The sequence below is a fragment of the Danio rerio genome, chromosome 25, assembly GCF_052040795.2.
Source record: "Danio rerio strain M-AB ecotype USA chromosome 25, GRCz13ab, whole genome shotgun sequence".
Taxonomy (NCBI): domain Eukaryota; kingdom Metazoa; phylum Chordata; class Actinopteri; order Cypriniformes; family Danionidae; genus Danio; species Danio rerio.
In genome coordinates this window covers 23549784-23573249 of record NC_141045.1, presented here as the reverse complement: position 1 = coordinate 23573249, position 23466 = coordinate 23549784, and the positions used below count along the sequence as shown (strand labels likewise).

At 33.4% G+C, this 23466-nt stretch overlaps 1 protein-coding gene across 2 annotated transcripts; it reads right to left on the bottom strand.

Annotated features, from left to right (window-relative positions):
• Positions 1-1015: 1015 nt before the first annotated feature.
• On the bottom strand, positions 1016-23406 carry hexa (hexosaminidase A (alpha polypeptide)). Of its 2 annotated transcripts, none has more exon segments than NM_001017763.2 (14): positions 1016-1266; positions 3417-3524; positions 3620-3710; positions 9929-10103; positions 12806-12878; positions 14026-14112; positions 14218-14398; positions 14974-15106; positions 17241-17342; positions 18134-18244; positions 18329-18375; positions 18473-18538; positions 20702-20806; positions 23075-23406. In NM_001017763.2, coding segments are annotated over 14 exon segments (1599 nt in total). In that variant the 5' UTR covers positions 23331-23406; the 3' UTR covers positions 1016-1202.
• Between the last annotated feature and the right edge of the window lie 60 nt (positions 23407-23466).

The window sequence follows — 23466 nt, the reverse complement described above, 5'->3', positions numbered from 1 at the left end:
ACTTTCAAAACCTTGATACCATCATCTGAGCTTTTTCAGAGGCATATTGTATGTAATCTTGACTTTCAAGAAAAAAAAGTTAACAATTTCCCAAAAATATCTCTCTCATTATTCTGCTGTTAAGCATAACAGAAACAAATTTGATAATAATAACTTACCTAAAAAAGAAAAAGTTTAGTCACATTAAAATCTGACTTTTTAAAAAATAGTTATGAGCCTTTTTATGCAGTGTTTGTAAACTTCTGGTTTCAACTGTATATATATATATTAACTGTATATAATAAAATTGCGTTCTTATTGTATGTAGTTTCAAATGGAATTATTACTCCAGTCATTATTACTTTTATTACTATTACCATTAATAATAATAATAATAATAATAATAATAATAATAATAATAATGATGATGATAATAATTAATTATTATAATAATAATAATTATTATTATTAATATTAGAGTGATTTCTGAAGGATCATGTGACTCTGAAGACTGGAAGGTGAAAACGCATGTTTAAATCACTGGAATAAATGATTAAATTAAATGATCAACTACTTTTGAACAGTTATTTTATAGTGCAATAACATTTCACAATGTGTACTGTATTTTTAATGAAATAGATGCAGCCTTGGTAAACAGCAGAAGCTTATATTAAAACATTTAAAAATCCCACTGACCCCAAACTTTTGACCGGTAGTGTGTATACTAAAATGCAACAATAATCTATAACACTAATAGTAACACTAATAGTGTGTAGTTTTGGACATTCACACCTCCTGTGTCCTACTTTAGCTCCTGTGTAAACCCCATCACACTTAATAGGATCTGCTGCCGTGTGTGTGGATGTATGTGTATGTGTGTGTGTGTGTCTGTGTGTGTGTATGTGATGGGATTGGTGTCGTAGTGCCAGGTGATTTCATTAAATGTGTAGCTGCTTTAACTCAGCCGTTTACCTGATACTCTACATTGTGAAAGACTGAACCAACAAAAAGCCTTGCTCCTTAAATAACAAAAACATTTACTTTTACACAAAGCATTCTTGAATAGATCTTTATTAACAAAATAGGTATTTTTAGCTTTCATTATGCGCATTTCATTTCTTAGAAACATTATAATGTGCAAGTTTAAAGCTGCCTTCCAGTGTCTCAACTTGTCAGTTTTAGTTAGTTGAGTTTTATCATTGTGTTTGCTCGGTTTACTGTACTTACAGACCATTAAACTCGTGTTTACAGTGACCGACAAACAGAGGCTCCGCTTGAATCCCTCGCCTGCAGAAGCAAAGACAAATCGTGCAGTTTAGAAGCAGAAATGCAACAGAACAAGCAAGAAAAAAAAAGGTTGGTGTTAATTTACTAGAACCTCTGTTAAGCTGCTTTGCCACAATCTACATTGTAAAAGTGCTACAGAAATAAAGATAAATTGAATTAAATTGATTTTATTTTATTATGACATGCATTTCCACTCATTTGAATTGTGTGATTTAAGCTTATTTTAAACTAAATGGAATTTAAGAGCCAAAGTCAACCATTAAGAATTAAACCCTTTCATTGGAATTAACTTGTAAAAAAATGTTTGTGTACATACTAACTGTACTAACAATTTATTTTAAAATAAAATATTGGTTTACATATTGACAAAATAATATTTTACCATTACCAAAATATATAGCTCTGGGGTTTTGCCGATTGTGCCAACACCTCCGCATAAATGGCTGTTACGCCTGTTATACAACGAATGAGCGGCGCGTGAGCAGCAAATACTTTAAGTGTTCAATTTAATGACCGGCACTCGCACCGGGAGAAGAGCAACAGAGGAGTGGTTTGTATGGTTTTCTGAGGACACACAAAACTGCGTCAGTTTGCTTTTTAATTAAACTACATTGCTTTTACGAGCGCTGGTTTGCTTGAACATTGAGAATAACCTCTTTATTCCGGGATTACCACTCCTGGAATAACACACCATAGAAATTTAAGTAAATCGTATCTCAAAGCATTTACTAGGGCACTTATGATTTTTACTGGGGCACGTGCCAAATTGAGAAAAGCTTTTCATCTGTTTGACAGTATAAATGCTGCAAATCCTCGCAACACATTCACATTTTTTAAAAATGTGCTGCATTTTCACACAGCACAAAATGTATTAAAATGGGCTGCATTTTCTCACAACACTTTCAAATATCATGGAACACAATGTAAATGTTTCAAGGGGACCCTAAAAAGTGACGGACCCCACTCTTTCGGTTATGGTCAATTAGGCTAAAAAAATACAAAACTCAAGGAAATCAGGATGTAAAACAGACAAAAAAAAACACCCTCTAAAACTGAAAATCCACACACATGTAAATGTTAAAATATAAATGTAAATGATATATATATATATATATATATATATATATATATATATATATATATATATATATATATATATATATTCCAGGGTCGCCACAGCGGAATGAACCACCAACTTATCCAGCATGTTTTTATGCAGCAGATGCCCTTCCAGCCGCAACCCATTTCATGGAAACATCCATCTACACACACACTCATTCACACACACTCATACACTATGGACTACCCAATTCGCCTGTACTGCATGCAGGGAGAACATGCAAACTCCACACAGAAACGCCAACTGACCCAGCCGGGGTTCGAACCAGCAACCTTCTTGCTGTGAGGTGACAGCATTACCTACTGCGCCACTGCGTCGCACCATATATATTAATGAATTATTAATTAATAATATAATTAATTAATATATAAATATATTAATGAATTACTATATATTAATTCATTTATTAATTTTCTTGTCGGCTTAGTCCTTTCATTAATCCAGGGTCGCCACAGCAGAATGAACCGCCAACTTATCCAGCAAGCTTTACGCAGCGGATGCCCTTCCAGCCGCAACCCATCTCTGGGAAACATCCACACACACATTCACACACACTCATACACTACGGTCAATTTAGCCTACCCAATTCACCTGTACCACATGTCTTTGGACTGTGGGGGAAACCGGAACACCCGGAAGAAAGCCACGCGAAGGCAGTGAGAACATGCAAACTCCTCACAGAAACACCAACTGAGCCAAGGTTTGAACCAGCGACCCAGCGACCTTCTTGCTGTGAGGCGACAGCACTACCTACTGCGCCACTGCCACTGTTCGGTTGTTTTTGCACGGTTGTTTTTGTGAGGATTTGCAGCTTGTGGGCTGTCAAACAGATACTTAATTTGCTGGCGTTTTTGTAATTGCATGTGTTTTCTTGAATTGCAGCGTGTTAAGCTCTCTCAGCCACCGGACTTAACAACTCAAAGAGTCGAAAATGAGTATAAAAATTATAGAGTTGGTCTTACAGGCTTAATAACAGGACATTTGTCTAGTGTAGCACTAAAAATGTTGACAAATACATTTTATTCAATACCTTACAAGTTCGCAGCGAAACTCTTCCAGGCGAGGGAAGGCCAGATCTGCATTCAGAGTCTTTTCTTCATTGCTCCACAATCTCTCAGCAGCAGCACAAGCTCTTGGCCTTCCAAAAAACACAAACATCAAGATCTAGAATGACCTAAAACTACATTCTACTCATAGCATAATTAATATCCTTATCTGTGTGTGTTTTCATACCATAGACGTGGGTTTAGATTGGTGGCATCAACATATTCTCCCCACATGGCGACCTCTCCACCAATCACCAACTTTTTCTGCTCCTCTGTCCCTAAATCACAGGAAAAAAATGCACAACTTGAACTAAATGCATGGTATTTAAAGGCCTATTTCACATAAACTTGACAATGTGCTTGAAATGTACTTAACCTCAGACCATCAAAGATGAAGGTGACTATTTTGAATGGCAAAAAAATGGCAAAAGTCAAAACTGTTGCATCTAGAAATGTTCTTTTGTGTTCTACTGAAGAAAAAAAAGTCACCTACACCTTTAAAGACTTTAGGTTAAGTAAATAAAAAGCAGATTTAAAATTTTTTGTTGAACTATTCCTTTAAGGTTAAAAAATAGAGATATTCCCCACTACACCACAGTGCTCAGCATACAGTTAAAGTCAGAATTATTAGCCCCCCTTTGTTTTAATTTATTTCCTTTTTTTAATTATTTTTAAATTATGTTTAACAAAGCAAGTAAGTTTTCACAGTAATAATATTTTTTTTCTTCTGGAAATCTTATTTGTTTTATTTTGGATAGAATAAAAGCAGTTTTCATTTTTTAAGCACCATTTTAGGATTAAAATTATTAGCCCCTTTAAGCTATATATGTTTTCGATAGACAACAAAACAAACCATCGTTAATCAAAAACTTGCCTAATTACCCTAACCTGCCTAGTTAACCTAATTAACCTAGTTAAGCCTTTAAATGTCACTGTAAGCTGTATAGAAGTGTATTGAAAAATATCTAGTCAAATATTATGTACTGTCATCATGACAAAGATAAAATAAATTAGTTATTAGAAATGAGTTATTAAAACTATTACATTTAGAAATGTGTTGAAAAAATCTGCTCTCCTTTAAACAGTAATTGTGGGAAAAAATAAACAGGGAGGCTGATAATTCAAGGGGGCTAATAATTCTAAATTCAACTGTATATAAATACACCCCATTTTGAAAATGATTATTTGTATCCATTTCTTAGTGAAGATGGGTAATATATATTGGTGCATTTGAACAAAACAGATTTATTAAAAATATATATTTATTAAAATAATATTTTAGTCACAAAACGTCTTTAGAAATGGAACGATAATCCATTTAAATTCATGCAAAATATTGGAAAAAAATTACAAACTACAACATTTAAAAAAATTGTATATATATTTCTGTTTCTCTTAATTTTTCCTCTTTTTAAAAATATAATTTAATATTTATTTAAATTAATGCATATGCACATATATTATATTGTAAAGCTTCCTATAGAAAATATTAACTTAAAGGAGAGATCTGTGGGGGGGTGTACTTATATATGCAGAGCACTGTAAATAGTAACATTTAAAATGAATAAATAGAGCACTTTTGTTTTTTTGTACTAGAAACAACTTCCTTTGTATGGTTTCTTAATTCTAGAAAATTGCACAAGTTTTGCAAAAAAACAACACTGAAAGCACAACAGCACTGCACCACAACAAACAAAAACCAAAGGAAGTCATTACAAAATTTATATAAGATTGATTTAGTACTAAACGGAGCAGTTAAAAGTAATTATAGTTCTTATAGCTGACTGACTAAAATATCTGATATACTTCAAGCTAATTTAAAAGACAAACATGTGAGCTTGTGAACAACATAATAATTGTTTGCAGTTGCTTTTCAGAATTCTGGAAACCAATAAAACAGGTAAAAGCTTTCAAACTCCCATTGGTCCCTGGTGATTATGTCATAGGTAGGACTGTGGCTCTAAAAATCTGAAGCAAGTTCTAATCAAAAGCAACACGGTCACTGTTTTTAAAGCAATCTACTGTGATACGAATTCACTGGTATGGTAAATTGCAAAATATTTGCAAACATGCACCATTATCAGATGCTTTCTTTTCGGATGTTTTCTCACTCTTCATTTTAATTGCAGGTTTATTTTTGTAATTCAGAAGACATAAGAGCATCACTTTCACATATTTTTTAAATCACTCTGAAGCCCCATTCACACGGGGTGAAAAATAGGCGAAACAAAACCCATTTATTTCAATAGAGAGCAGCTGACGTCCAATGACAAGAGGGACAGTAATAATGTTTCTATCGTAATATGCAATTTAGACTTATGCGCAAAACTGGATTCCATTTCCATCCAATGAGTCTAAAGAACAAAATCTAAAAAGTTTAAACTACAGTAGCATCGCCTACATTTTCAGCAAAAAACCCAACAGAAAGAAACTCAAACACAGTTGAGCACAGAAACATCATTGCCTGCTAGTGTTTCAAAAATGTTTAGATGAATAAATGTTTACAATACAGTGCCTTCACAGCATACCTGTCAACTCTCTCGTTTTTCCCAGGATTCTCCCGTATTTTACAGTTCTATCCCGCTGTCATCCCGTAAATGTATTTTCCCGTATTTTCAGTCTTTCTCTGAAGGGTGGTAAATAAACATTAAAGCACCAAGCCTCCCTATACACAACCCATACCGCCGAACCACCAGGGTCTGCCCCTTGCTCTTAAATGTGAGTCTGTTCTGTGCTTTCGCTTTGTTTAGGCATGAAAACACTTTGAAATAAATATAAAAACAGCGGGATTCCTTTCCTTTTCATTACAGTGCTGTCTCCCATTCATATGCAATCCTCAAAACAGTCATATATCGGTGCATGACTGTCAGACGCGTTTCACAGTGATTAACAGACGCTGTTTCCCAAACGGATTCTGTACACGCGATTTAAAGCGGAGCGAATAAATAATGTAATCAAATGAAAATAATCTAAATAAATAAGAGATTCATTCGTTGCTCTGTAATCAGAATGTGTAATTTATACAGTGAAGAAATTACTAAGGAGATTTAATAGCTTGACTCTATTACATTATAATAGCTATTAATTTTAATAAGCTAAACTGTTTGCTAATATATTTGCTGCTAGTCTATACTATTACTTTTACTATACTATACTATACTTTTCTTTTGTAAAAAATAATAATAAAACATATTACTGACCATTTAACTGTTTATTCCCTTAAAACTAACTGTGGGATCCCTTATATGGTGGGCATATCCCATATTTTTACAATTCCAATGTTGACAGGTATGCTTTACAGAGGTCCAGTCACTAAAACCTTTAATTTAAATTGTCAGCCAGGTCTGGGTCATGTCTGTGAGTAACACCCTAGTCAATCGGTCTTGGGAGAACAACCCACCAGCCAGTGACAAGTCGGTGGCATTTTGCATGTGTTTCGTAAATTGCAACTTTTTGAAAAAAAAAAAAAACAATTAGGATGAAATGCAAGCAGGAAATAAGGTGGCACATGATCACATGCGAGACCTCAACAACAAGAAGCAGAGCTCGGTTTCCACTGTGGTGCTAATAACGGAACTCTTTGGAATGCAATACAAATGCGCCAGTCATAGCCTATGTTATCGTTAGTGTAATGTTAACAGCAGTATGGTCCATGATCAAATATTTCTGTTTCGCAGGCTCCTTTTGTATGATATTTTTTTCGCTGAATAATAATCCATAATAAAAAAAAAGTCAGGAAGGAAGGAAGCCTATTATAGTTAAGCTAAAAAATTTCTTTTTTGCAACATATTTATACTTGTTAATAGTAGTTTGCTGTCAATATGTGGCAATCAGATGGAGCCAGTCTCCCAGCCAAGTTCATGTCCATTTAAAGGTATAGTTCACCCAAAAATGAGATTTCTATCATGATATAACACCTTTCACTTGAGCCAAACCGGTTTGATTTTCTCTATTCTGCTAAACAAAAATTTCAACATCGGAGGCACTGACTTATAGTAGCATTTTTTGTACTTATGGTAACAGGTTTTCAGCTTTCTTCAAAATGTCTTCTTTTGTGTTCAACAGAAGAATGAAAGTCATAAAGGCTTGGAACTAGTCGAAGATGAGTAAATAGTGAGTAAATAAGCAATTTTATCAACAATCCCTTTAAGGCAGGGATCACCAAACTTGTTTCTGGAGGGCCGGTGTCCTGCAGATTTTAGCTCCAACCCTAATCAAACACACCTGGACAAGCTAATCAAGGTCTTAGGTATACTTGAAACATCCAGGCAGGTGTGTTGAGGCAAGTTGGAGCTAAACACTGCAGGGACACCGGCCCTCCAGGACCGAAATTTGTGACCCTTGCTTTAAGGAATTACTCGGGTGAGCAAGGTTTGAGTTTTATTTTCAAATAACAAAGGCGACTGAGTCACTTCATGTTTGAGTACAAATGCTTGAACCCATCAAGACCTCTATCATGGGGTACAGCAATCAATCAAAGGCAATGTATAAATCAGGCCAAAGTCACTAGTGGTGTAAATGGAGCTTGAGAAGAGCAGCATCTGGATGATTGCTTGCAGTACACAACTGCTAGTGAACACTATTTAGAAACGTATTTTTACATCTGATCAAAGAATTAACTTTGAGACTTTCATTTTTTAAGTATTGACCTCATTCTTCAATGCAAACGTTAGCTTATTTATCAAACTACTTTCTCTACAGACAGATGTGTTTAGGACTATACATAAACAGTAGAATAATGTAATGAGAAAATGTACACTTGCAGCATCAAGGAGCATAACAAACTGTTTTAACTCTTAAAAATCAATAAAACTGACTGAGACGGATCTCTCAAGCCAATGAGATGCACCCGCTCAGAGTATGTGAAGAATACAACGCAATCTCATGGTAATTCGTATGTTTTTAGCTTTAGTGGCTAATTCGTATGAATTTGTACGATCTAATTTGTACATTTTAGTCCACTTTGCTTATCACCCAATAACAATTGGGGTTAGGGGTGGGGTGGGTGCCACGCCTCCTTTTTAAAATAGTACATTTTTGTACGACTGAATTCGTACGAATCCGTACAAATTAGCCACTAAACTGACAAAACGTAAAATACTTACATTTCCTTGTGAGATCCGGCTGGAAGAATAAGGTTAATATCAGGGCCGTAATTCTGTACTGACTATACTAAAACAAACAACCTAGAAATTTAGAACCAATCTGGGGTGCGTTTCACAAAACCACCGTTAGCCAACTAAGGTCGCAAGCTCCGTTGTTACAAACATAATGTGTTGATTTGCCGTTTCCCCAAATCCTTAGCTCCAACGAACATTTGCAAACTGCGTCGCAAACTTGAACACTCGCAACTACAGCTCTGGAGCTGTAGTTTGAAACACATTTCCTGGATGTGTTCTATTCCCACTTATCCCCCCTATGCCCTATTCATTTAGAACATTTTAACATTCAAAATTGAAATTATTAAAGATAAAAAAAAAGCATTAAGGTTTCTCTTTTAGGTGTAATTTGCTTTCAAACTATTTTTACAGTTCAGTTTTAGGGATCTTCATGTTTACAATCATGCTCCCTTCCCAGTGCACTTTGAAAACATTGATCTCATTTTGAACACAGCCTCATGGCGAAAGCTACAGGTGACCTATAATATTTAAAAGTGGAATTTATGTTACGTCTCCAAAGCTTGAAAAACCAAAAAGCTTACGTTAATTCTTTTAATTATTAGTAGGTTATTTATTAAGTATATGTATATGACATGGGCCTGCCCGTCAGAACTTTCTGCAGTTGTTTACATTAAATTGTAAAAGTAGACTTTAAAAAAATAAAAATAAACAATATTCTAGTTAATATTAAAAATAATAATAATAATACTCATTATCATCATCATAAACATCATCATCATTAATATATTTATTATAAATTTTTTATTTCTAATAAATAATAAAATTTACATTTCGTTTTATAATAAATAGCAACATTATTTATTTATATGATTTATATGATATAGAATACATGTTAGCTTTTGTAAGTTATATGTTTTAGAAAAGAATATGTAATGTTCAACTGCTCAATAATGTTAGTAAAGCAAACCCTATGTGCTATTTATTTAAATATATTCCAATAATATGAAAAGCGAGTGCATGTTTTTACCAAATCTAATATTGGATTTTGTTTTAAATGCATGTGCGTGTAAAAAAAGTATAATTTGCACAAAGAAGTTATGGGTTCTTCTCTAAAGAAGTAGTTACTCCACCCAGTTTAGAGCATCATTAAGGGCATTTTATGTTATAACTAACGTGGTTCAAGCGATGAATCTGCGACAGAGAAACTATGGGTAATGGGAAACACCCATCACTACATCGTTCTTTTGACAAACGAGTTACATCGTTGTTTGGGAAACGCACCCCTGATTTGGTCCCAAAGAAAAAAGAATTACATTGTCATGTAAGCTTTGATATCTAAGATATTTATCCCCAGTCTAACATGCTGCTTCACACACCGGAGAAATTCTGCGGCTGCACTGCGTAGGAGTTGCGCCAGTCCTGGCCGTAGGTGATGTGGTTTATGTACCAGGGGGCAGAGAGCAGAACCCTGTGCCCAGCCTTGGTCATCTTACTCAGTTCGGTCAGGTAAGTTTCACCCTTCCAGATCTCCAGAACCGTGCCCTGTGGAATCTGAGAGAGAGCGAACACACTGGGTCACATGCTTGACCAGACTGTTCTGTCATTAACAAAAAACGGGGATTTACAGTACACATTAATCGAGAATATTGGAGAGTAATGATAGGAAATTATTGGTACACGAGGTGGAAACGAGATTTTAAAAATGTAGTGAGCTAGACCCAGTCTTAAAAAACCAACATGAGTAGCAGAAAGTCAACATTTAAAATAGTAGGACAAGGTTTTGACGTATAAAAGCAGTGTTTTTTTTTTTGTTTGTTTGCTTTATATCTTCTGAGTGGCAGAGGAAACTGCTTCTGTTAAATGTACATGTTTGACATGAGTTCAAAAGTCGACTCATGACTGACACCTTCTGGTAGAAAAGTGCTTTGCAATGATTCTGGATTTCAGGGCTAATAGAGCAACTTGTGGAATATTAGATCTTAAAAAATTGTTGAAATGTAAATTGGTTAGTGAATTTATTGTTGTTTATATTTTATTGTTAACTAAAGCTAAAATTAAATAAAGATGAACTAGAATAAAATGTAAATGTAACCATAAAAACTAAATACTTTAATGAAAATTAAAAATACTGCTTTGACAACTAAGTGAGAAGTCCTAAAATTTAAAGAAAGACTAAAATTAGAAAATTTTGATAAAAAATAAAATATAAAATGTTTTTAAAAATGTAAATAAACTCAAAATATAATAATAATAATAATAATAATAATAATAATAATAATAATAATTATTATTGTTGTTGTTGTTGTTGTTGTTGTTGTTGTTGTTGTTGTTGTTGTTGTTGTTGTTGTTGTTGTTGTTGTTATAATTTAAATTTAGCATTGGCAACTGATTAATACAAATTAAGCATTGAAATAACTTAAGCTATACAAAAATAAGAAAGCTCAGATGTCTAATATATATATAAGATATAAGGGATGTTAAATTTAATTGTTTCTTCGATGCACCACATTGCAGACACAAACAATTTGGTATCAGTTAAGAAATAATCATAACTGGTTATGTATTGACGTCATTTCTGACATCATTTTTGGCAGTAGCTTACTGTGGTGAGTGAGGAGACCGCAATTAATTAAAATGTTTTGCTGGACAGTATTTCAACGACAGGAAAGAACATCAGAACCCAGCTAGGAAAAAATGAAAGCTAAATCTCTCTTTCTCAAAGGCCTCTTTGACCTGCTGACATGTTCGTGGGGTAATGTTTTATCTCCTTTCTCGCCTGTTACAACAGTAAAGTTACTTGTGGATTCAGACACAAGTGTGTCTGCAGAGTGAGTTTTCTCCATCGAATCGCCGTCTATAATTGATCAGCTGATTACCGCAGCCATTTAACATTACACTGTTTGCTGAACAGCGCTAGAGCCGCACTGACCATTATAGCCAATTGGAGCCTTTCTGTTAAGCGCTTGACCAATCATAAGCATATATATATATATATATATATATATATATATATATATATATATATATATATATATATATGCACACTGAATAAAAGTAGAAGTATAAATGCTTAAAAAGAGGAAATAAAAAATATCAAATTAATCAAAACTGCTTAAAATATTGTTATATATTGTAATATTGTTATGTGCACGAGATATTGACTTGAACCGAACGATGGCATGATAATCGTAACCAAAACTAAACCATGAGATCAGTGTAGGTTTACATCCCAATGTATATTTTTTCAGTGTAATTTTATTCAGTGTGTGTGTGTATAAATACAGTTAAAGTCAGAATTATTAGCCCCCCATTGATTTTTTATTTTTTTTATATTTCCCAAATGATGTTTAACAGAGCAAGAAAATTTTCTCAGTATGTCTAATAATATTTTTTTCTTCTGGAGAAAATCTTATTTGTTTTGTCGGCTAGAATATAGGCAGTTTTGAATTTTTTAAAAACCATTTTTAAAACTCTTAGCCTCTTAGAGCTAGATTTTTTTCGATAGTCTACAGAACAAAACATCGTTATACAATAACTTAATTACCCTAACCTGCCTAGTTAACCTAATTAACCTAGTTAAGCCTTTAAATGTTACTTTAAGCTGTATAGAAGTGTCTTGAAAAATATCTATTCTATTTACTGTCATCATGGCAAAGATCAAATAAATCAGTTATAAGAAATGAGTTATTAAAAATATTATGTTCAAAAATTTGTTATATATATATATATATATATATATATATATATATATATTGTATTGTGTGTATATATATATATATATATATATATATATATATATATATATATATATATATATATATATATATATATATATATATATATATATATATATATATATATATAAATATAAATATTTTAGCAGAACACACACATGCTTTGATGCTGGACAGAATAAAACCAAATTAGCACTACACTGAACCACAGCACTGCAGTCTTTTTGTTAGTAATTTAACAGACACGCTCTGACCCCTGAAGGCTAAGGGCCGGACTCCATAGTATCGGGCCCAGTTCTGAGTGGGAATGGGCAGATCCAGGTAAAACGGGGCCGCCAAGATCACTTTTAACCCTGCTTTAGTGACCCGGCGCATCTCGCACAGGTAACATCCCTGCTTCCAGACCTCCACAACATACTGAGATCTGGGCTAGAAGAGAAGCGCTCAGTCCGGTTAAACACACATACACACACTTCCATCTTCAGGTCTGAGTTTTTGCTAATGCAGATTTTGACTTACTCGTTCATGGTAGTCAAACACGTCCTGCCAAACAATGGAGGTTTTGTTGAGAGCGGCCGTTATGTTCATTATGCTGAAAAACAGGAGGAAATATAGATAATATAAATGATAGAACATTTACATAGTGTAAATAAGAGTGAACCGCAGATACAGTTGCTCAACAATGTTTATTATGCAGCAAATCTGGCAACATTCTTTTATTTTATGTATTAGCTATTAACACAAGATTAAACAAAGATCATTAGACAAAAAACTAAATATAAAGTAAAACTAAATAAAACTAAAATAACAATTAAAACAAACTTGTGACATACTTATATTAAAAAGTATGTATTATGTAATTTAAGTATTATTTTACTCAAGTACTTTATTACTATAGTTTTAAAACTAAATTTGAATTCAAAATTAGAATACAAATATACTAAATATATTAATATATTAAAGATATGCTGAAGTTGTGTGATTCCTTTGTCTGCCCATGTGCGAAAGTTAAGTGGCTTCTTGTTAGCTAGGAAATCAGGGTTATTCCAGATTGGGGTGTATTTAGATGGGTTATTCCAGATTGGGGTGTATTTTATATATACACATATTTAAATGAATGATCCAATATTTAACAGAAAAATCTGTTAAATCAAGAAAAGAGTCTAAAAGATCTCTGGAATGATAATAGACTGGAGACTGCAGTAATGACTTAAAATAAATAATGGAACTTATTATTTTAAATTTATTTAATATTTATCATTAATAATAATAATAATATTTACTATATGTTTGATTAAATAAAAATAGAGTATTTGAATAGTGGTGTATTTCGTTAATTGCTGTCATTAAAATCTGTTGTATCAACAGATATTAAGCAGACAGTCTACTAAGACTTAAATGTAAATTAATTGGCTTGTAGTTGCAACTTCAAGTCAACAAAATGTGCAATAGGGACCATCAAAATAAAGTCTTACCATTAAAATAAACCCACCCACATCCCAGGCCATCCCTCAAAAGACTTGTTTACAAAGACCTGTTTAAACTGCAGAGTATGCTAAAAAATATTAAAACATTACATAAAAATGATGCATTAGTGCGTAGGGTTCTTGTCACAGTAACAGATAAAAGGATGCCAGATTTTGTCAAATTGTCAAGTTCTTTTTTCAAATAGTACCAATCAAGTCATTTCTGAAAGTCACATTTGTATATGCTGTTAAAAAATTCACAATTCCACTCACCTCTCCATATAGAATGACTCCAGTTTTGTAAAATCCCTCCCAAATCCCATCTTTTCCATAAACTTTCCTACACTGGGATTGGACTGCCTGTTTGAAAAAAAAAACATATGTCAAAATCAAAAGTACCACAGTTTTTGCTTATTACATGCGTATTACATTTGGTAAAAAAAAAAAAAGAAAAAAAAAACATACCAGCAAGCAAAGCTGACCTCATCCCCTCCTAAATGAACATACGAGTCTGGAAAGACGAACTTCACCTCCTTCAGGAGACGCTCCATGAACCTATAGGTGGTGTCCACTGTTGGATCAACAGGACCGTACGTTCCAGAAGGCTTACTGCCTTTATAACAGGGGGTCAAGAGATCTGGCTGGCCTGAGAATTCGAAAGAAATGTATATAAAAACTTTACTATTCTTTAACATTACTATTATTATTAATCGTATTAATAAATATTGGTTCTAGAAATAGAAACTGTAAAAGTGATACTTTTGCATAAATTGCATACTTGTGCACTATTCTGCATCTTTTTTTGTTTTTGTATTTAAACAGTATAAGTAGTGCATTAACACAGAAAATGTAGAAAAATAATAAGTGCACTTTAAATATCCAGATGACGCACTTATTCAACTGTTAAAAACAAGTGTGGAATGTTGGACACTTTGCGTACTCAATGATCGCTAGTTGTGCTCATGCAGCGGAAGGGGTGGAGCTATCGAGCTCCTCCCGATGGTGAATACACTACGACACTATTTAGTAGTTTGGACATTTTTTTCTCTTATTATCTGGCAACCCTTAAATGTCGCCTGGGAAACTATTTAGTGTTGCATTTGAGACGTGCATAGTGTGTCATTAGAGACAAAACAGTAGGTTTGGGCTTAGTGATAAATGATATATTAAGTTTGTACATTTATATCTTAAAGACAAGTGTGTGTGTGTTTGTGTGTGTACCTTTTCCCCATGATTGAGTGTGTCCAGGTGAGTCAAACTCAGGCACGACTCTAATACCCCTCATCCTGGCATGTTCAATCACTCTCATCACATCTGACTGTGTGTAGATATGAGTAAATGGATGAAAAGCTCCCTACAGAAAAAAAACATACACCAGTGTCAACTATAACTAAAATTATTAATTAATAAATAAATCACATGGTTTCCTCTACATTCATTCTTCCACGCTGGGGCGCAACACCATCTGATCCCACCACGGCTAGATTACAGCTTTTCATTCAAAACATTCAGTCGTGTTTTTTAATAGCGGATGATAATTGCACCAAAACATATTAAAAGGTAAGTGAATTATAACAGCACAAACTTTTCTGTAACTGTAGTAGTGCTATGCGTCATTTGTTTAACCCTTTAAAGTTACGTGCTGACTGACTGACTGACAGGTGCATGATGCGTGAGGCCAGCAAAACACGACGTATAGCCATTTCACTTTACTTCAGGACGCATTAATACATTCATAAATATTCCTAGCAAATCTAATAAATGTTGGAGATATACTTGTTACATAAATGTACTAAATCACACTTCAGCAGCCTTTATTTGAGAGCCCACAAGAAGATCTGCACTTGAGCAGCGTATATTTGAGGGTGTGCAAGCAGTTTTGTGCACAAGCAGAGGAAATTGGCATGCAAGCAAAGAAATTTGCATGCTCGTAGGCTCATAAATGCGATCTCGACTTGTAATGCTGCGCTCACGACATTTGTCATTGAAATAACGCCACAGGAAAAAATCCTAGAGGAAACACTGTATCATAACCAGAATAAGTCCAAACAAGCTATAAATAGTAAAAGGTACTCTTATGCATGCAAAAAAAAAACATAAATTCTTTTTATCTAATTTTTTATCTGAACAAAAGAAAAAAGTGTGTCTGCCAAATAACAATATAACAAAATATTTATTTTTACATACATACAATTACATTATAACAATTAGCATGTTGTTAGCATCACTATGCTAGTAACTTAGCATGAGCTCAATGAAACTTCTGTTTTTTTAAAAATAGGTCATAATAGGTTCTTTAGATTGCAAAAAAAATCTCTTTGTTTTATAAAAAATTTGTTGACACTATGAAAAAAGGTCCACTAAAGAACTTTTCACAAAAATAAATAAATAAATAAATAAATAAATAAATAAATAAATAAATAAATAAATAAATAAATAACTAAATAAATGGCATCACTTGTTTAGTTTTTCCTGGCAAATGTATTTAAACCTACAAAAAGGCCTGACATGTACATAAATAATGATAATTAATAAATGAATTAAAATGTATTTAATTTTACTAAAATTAATTTTAAAAAGAGGGGGGGGGGGAATAAAATAACAAAGTTTGAAAAATGAATATTTTTATCCAATTCTCAAGGAATGTTTGTTAATAGATGTCAACTTTTGGTATAACATTGCAAACAACACAAGCTTCATTTGAAGTATCAAGTTACCTAAAGCTCAATTTTGATCACTACCATAAACAACAGCATTTAATCTGAACTACAAAGTTTTACTGCAGTACTTCTGTAACACCTACAAGTTTTTGATACACAAAAATTATATATAGTGGTGTGGCTGAACAGCAGTTTTAAAAATGTGGAGTACTTATTCTTACGCTGCATTCACACCAGACACAGATGAAGCGTCTAGCATGAGTGATTTACATGTAAAGTCAATGCAAAGTCGCGAATAAACATCCTGTGGCGTGAGTTGAGCGTTTTGGAAATTCAAGGTTCAGCGAACATTCGCACCACGCTAACCAATCAGGAGCTTGCTCTTGTAGGGGCGTGATTATGACGTAGCGCCTGTTGTTGGTGTTCCGAAAGGAAATCATCTTCCCGACAGCCGACAAGTTCATCAAACTGGAATTGGCTCAGTCTGAAGTACCGCTGTAAGGATATATTGGACTAGTGGACTCAGCGCCGAATGAATATATGCTGTTTTTCAGCCTTCCTAAAGCACATAAGCACAGCTATTCTTCCAATAAAATCAATGCTAGCCATTTAGCAACAAAGCTAGAGTCACCTGGCAGACAGAAGCCATGCCCATGACGCAAATTGTGAAGTAAATTTCTATTGTGAAGTGAATTTGACGAGTAAACTCAAAATGTTCACGTGTCCATTTACACGCAAATAGCGCAAATTATTCATGCCGTGTCTGATGTAAACACAGCATTAAAGCACAATTTATGTGTGGTGATTTTACAGCCTTTTGTATTGTACCTTTTTACTGAGGTCAGGAAAAGTTCGGCTCTGATACGGAAAGGAAGGGTCGTCCACAATGTGCCAGTGGAAGACATTAAATTTACTATATGCCATGGCATCCTAGGAAAAATAAAAAGGTAATTCAATGCAATTTACACTATTTTCAAAAGTTTAGAATCTTACTTTTTTACTTTTACTTAGCAAAGATTAAAGCATTAAAGTTATTTATAGTACAGCAGGTCACTCTTATGTTCATCAAAGAATCATGAAAAACATGAAGTAACATGGAGTAATGATGCTGAAAATACACCTTTGTATCATAGGAAAAATACAAACAAACAAACAAACTAGTAAATAAATAAATAAATAAAAAGATATATAAATAAAATAAACAAATAAAACAAATACATAATAAAATAGACATAAAAATAAATACAATAAAATATATAAATCAAGATAAATCAATAAAACAAACATAAATTAAATAAATAAAGGTAAAGACAAATCAACATAAATAAAAATACATAAAAATAAACATAAAATAAACTAAATAAATAAATAAAAATAAATAAATACATAAATAAATAAATAATATTAAAATAAATAACATAAAAATAAATTAAATAAATATAAATAAACATACATAAATACTAAATACATTAAAAATAAACATAAAAATGAATAAAACATAAATAAAAATAAAAACAAATATATAAATAAACATAAAAATTATATAAATAAACAAATAAATAATAGATATTTTTAAATAGATATATTTAAACACACACATACATTTACATAAATACTAAATTTCAAGAAAATATAAATTAAAAAATCCCAAAATATTATAATACAGTGTGAATTGTTAATTTAAATATGTTTTAATATTTATACCCACAGTAAATACATACCAAGGTCTTCAAGATAGCATGGAGGGGTAAATAATGCCTAGAAGTGTCCAACAAAAGTCCTCGAAATGCAAAACGTGGGAAGTCTATGATCTCAGTCTTGTTGACAAAATACTGCATGAAGAGAGTAAATGAACATATTGAAAACAACACTGTTTACTACAGCCATGTGACTAAACACCATCATAAAATACTCACAGCGCCATAATCATCACGGTACACAAGCTGACTGAAGGACTCCAGACCTGAAGTTGAAAAGACACAAATATTTCATTTACATTTAATGCTTTAGGTTATTTAAACGAATAGTTAAACCCAATTAAAAAAGTAAGTATGTCACACCTCTCAAAGCGCCCCATACAGTCACTGATCTCAGCACAGCCTGGCCGTCTGACACACTCAGGTTATCTGAAACGATAAAACATCATTAGAACGTCAAAAGAAGGATTCAAGCAAGCTAATTTTTAACAAAGTCATCAACTTTTCCTTGCTGTTTAGATCTATAAGAGATCATTAAAACATTTAGCAAATTTGACAAACCTAAATTTCCAGCTTAATATAAAACAAAATTACGAAAGTACAACAATGGTCAGCTTGACTGCTTTTACTTTGTGATGCCACACAAGAAAATACACAGAAAAGTTTTGTTTTTTTCTGCACTCCAAACAAGAAACAAGAAAAAAAAAGAAAAAAAACAAAACATTAAGGGCTCTATTTTAACGATCTAGGCGCAAGTCTAAAGCGCACGGCGCAAAAACATGAATGGTATGTCTGAATCCTGGCGCATGGTCTAACAGGATTGTGCTTATTCTCTAAATGAGTTCTGGGTGTGTTTTGAGCATAACATGCATTAAACCAATCAGAGTCTCATCTCCCATTCCCTTTAAAAGTCAGTTACGTCATGCCATGGCGCATTTGCTATTTACATAGTGGACTGTGTAAGAGGAAAAACTGAACACTTTACTAGCGAGAAATCAGTTAAACAGACCATCTGCAGCATGAGGATAAAGAATGAGCCTCCTCCATTTTGCCTCTTTACTTTTACTCTTTACTCCTTTACTTTCGTGGATAAGGAAACGATGTTATATGCAATCCACTGAAGATATCCATCAGCCTACTTATTTAATTTAGTTTATTAAGCTCAAAGTTTTGGTTCAAAACTATTTCTAAATTCAGTTCTAATTTCCAGCAAACAAATAAATGAACAATAATAGCAAACTGTGGTCAAAAAACTGAGATATATCCAAACACACAACCTATTTGTATGGCTGGTAGAGGTTTTAATATTTATGTAGAAAATAAAAATTTAATAATTTAATTCTTAATTTTTTCACATGTAAAGATATTTGTGTATTGCTGTACATCCTGTGTGTATTAAGAAATGTGTAAGCGTTTTGGACCTGCATTGTGGCTGGACTTTAGAGCGGGTTTTATTTGGTCAATTGGGACCAAAATGGATTTCAGTTCATCAAAATAGCAAGCGCCAACAATGTGCCTTAACACACCTCCTTTTTAGACTGAAACACCCATGAGTCCACAAAGTGGTGCAAATGGATTTTCGATTTAAACAACGTGGTGCAAAATGTGAAAATTAGGGTTGGGCTGATCTAAAAAAAGCATTAAATCACACCAAACACATCTTGGCTGGTTTTATGATAGGACCCTAAATATTGTCTAATGGCTTGTGTTTGACATCATCTGGCACTTTCAGTGACGACTCAAACCCCAACCCCAGAAAAAAGGTTTAATGATTTTCATGACAGCCTTTCCACAGGTTATATCAGGGCACAAATCTGTAATGACATACAGTAGGTATGACAGGTATTACAAGAAGGAAGTGAAATATGAAAACATTGCTGATGTCCTCATTTCTCAAAAAGCTTATAAATCAAACTGATGACTTTTTCAGAAAGTAAAAGTGTACACAGTTTATTGTATTGGTTCAGTTTAGGGGTAGGGCTGGGTAAGGGCAATACAAAATACAGTTTGTACAGTATAAACAAAAACAATGGGAACTAATGTCCCCACATTTCACAAAAACAAACATGTGCATGATCATTTCTAGTTATAATTTAGGTCTCCTACAGGATTTAGGACCTTGAAGGAAGTCTATTTTGTCTGTCACTGCTCAGAGTACACCTGTTTATGTTCTTGTTTATGTTAGATTTAAAGGAACACTCCACTTTTTTTTGGAAATGGGCTTACTTTACAAGTGCTCATGTTCTGTTGGTTTTCATACACTATGTAGCTATAGAAGAGTCAAGCTTTAAATAGAAAAAAATATCAAAACTCTTCTTTTTATTTATTTATTTTTTATTTTATTTTTTTAGCAAGATGCTAATGGTCTAATCTGATTCAATGATCTTCGCTAAGCTAAGCTAAAAGTGCTCGTATCAGATCTAAAGGTCAGCTGAATGGATTCAAAAATGTTCAAACTCAACTGTTTAACTCTAGTGAAGTTGTACAATGAGTCAATTTTTAAAACCGCAAAGAAAAATTTTGTGTTTCTTCAACTGTGACAGCTTCAAGAAAGGGTGTAAAAACATTATGACATTGCCAGGAAGTACTCACAGCTTTCATCTGAATCTTCGTCAGGGTAACCGTCACATCCTCTGGTTTTGACACTCACTGACACAACGAAGGCTTTTGGCTCCAACCACATGTCATGAAGCGCATCTGTCAAAAATAATGATATAACAAAACACATAAGGCTATTTTAGATTGAAATTTGCTTTTGGGAAATATTTGAATGTCCAATCTATAAGAACCTACAAGGCCTTTTATAAATGTGTAATAATATCCCAATGTTTTCCACACATAAATATATAAAATAATTACAATAGTATACAAATACAAATAAACATATAAAATAGCAAATAATGTAACTATGTTTGGCATATAAACTACTTTTATACTGAATGGTACTTAAGTTGGGATGCTCCGTAGGGATTTTTGTGTTTTTTTTTTTTCTTGTACTGTTATTATTATTTACCTTCTATCGCCCTGGCATTAAATTGTTTGTTCAATTGAACATAACTAAGGCAACCAGTTTTTGGGGGACTAACTCAATATTGTAACGCATTACTTTCAAAAGTAACTTTCCCCAACTAGGTTTATCATTATCATCTAGCCCAGTGCTTCTCAAACTGTGGTACGCAGGCTTTTTTCTAGTGGTACGCAGAGGAATCGCTGAATAATTAAAGAAAAAAAAATCTTTTAACACACTTTTAACGCATACGATAACACAGATGTGATCAGTAAATTGATTTTAATAGGCGAAACCTTTTAATTTATTTTTTTTTAATTTTTTTTTTTGAAGCTAATTTCCTTTGCATATTTGTAATGGTTGTTGGGGGCGTATGCCATATTTTTATATCCTAAGGTTGACAGCTATAGTTTAATCCCTTTTCTGACACATTCAAAGCCTACTCTAACGCGCAGTACACAGATCTAATTTCTAATTTAAATATGTAAATATATTATATATATATATTTAAAATACAAGTAATGTTTAGATTTTAAAGATATACAAATAAGTCATGTATATACATGTACCATATATTTTGAAATTTATCAAAAAGAGTTTATAAATGAATATAATGATATTTATGAGTTCCAAGGAACATTTCCAGGTTTTGATGAATAGGCTACTAAATGTTAATACTTTACATTTAAGCACAGCAGTTTTCTGTTTAATTTAAGAACAGTGCCATTTTTAATTAACTTTCAAAAGCACACATTGATGTTTTATTTATTTTTAATGTTTTTGTCAGAGTGTAAAACTAAAAGACACTGTGACTAACAAACACACATCACATTGCACTCATACATAAAATACATACTTTTAAACATGGACCTTTTTGCTGGATTTTTGTTTTCACTTTGTGTAAATAAATCACTCTTCACTTTCACCAGCGGCTTCTGTGACACCTTTTTGCCTCCATCCACCCGGTCAATCGTAACAGTTTTAGTTAATGTTCAAACTATTAATATTTCTAAAAGTGGCTGACAATAGTAAATATTCATAAAAATATGAATTAATCTGCCACGTTTTTGAACTGTGCAGAGCTGTAGCTGCTTAATTAAGCCTATACCCTATAGAATTTCAATACTGGTCATTATGGTGCTACTTGGGAATTTTTTTTTGCTGAGGTGGTACTTGGTAAAAAAAAGTTTGAGAACCACTGACCTAGCCTATATAAATGACAATAATAAAACATTGTTACAATTTTAAAAATGTACACTTAGTAACGCAACTGGTTAACATTTTTTTGGGGGGTGAGTAACTAAATATTGTAATGGACTACTTTTAAAAATAACTTTCCCCAAGATATTATATTATAATCATATAGTCCACATAAATAATAATAATAATAATATATTGTAAGGACAATTATAAAAAACGTTTTGATCCACTTCAAATCTTGACTACTGTATACACTCACCAGCACACTTATTAGGTAATCAGCCTATCACATGACACAGCAACTCAATGCATATAGCAGTTCAAACCAAGCATCAGAATGGGGAAGAATGTGTGTAGCATGGTTGTTGGTGCCAGGTGGGCTGGTCTGGGTATTTCAGAAACTGCTGATCTACTGGGATTTTCTCTTCAGACAATGGTCTGAAAATATCCAAATCCAGTGAGCGGGTCAGGTTATAGTAATAGTGTGGGGGATATTTTCTTGGGCACACTTTGGACCCATTTATACAAATTGACAAAATGTCAATATGGACCAGAATCTCTAAGGAATATTTCCAGTACCTAGTTGAATCTATGCCACGAATGGTTAAGGCAGTTCTGAAGGCAAAAGGGGGTCCAACCCACGTTAGTAAGCACCTGAGAAAGTGGCCGGTGAGTATATTTAGGTATGTTAAAGTCTTGTTTACTACACGGAAGTACATCTGTTTGTTTATTTTTTTATTCCACAAAACAAGACTAACCTTTAGTAAAGTCGGGGAATATGATGGAGAAGTATCTTTTGAAGGCAGTGTCCAGCACGGAGCATCCCGCCTGTGCAGCGGAGTCCTGGCTGTATGTGAAAGTGAAGAGCTGCGGGCTCAGCCCGGAGCTTTCAGCAGACTGTTGGATCTCCTGAGGCAACGGCCAAACTCCACACACCCGCTCCACAAACTGACTGACAAACACAACTGACAGCAGGCAGCAGCAGAGACGAGGAGAGTGTGCGATCCTGGCCATGTTACGGGGACTGTAGTCGTGTTTCTGCGTGTTGTCGGACAGCAGGTTCAAGCGGCACAATGAAAACTGAAAATGCGCTGAAACTGTAAAAAACGCGCATCATATGACTGAGCACCAGTGTTTCTGTTGTTCAGCT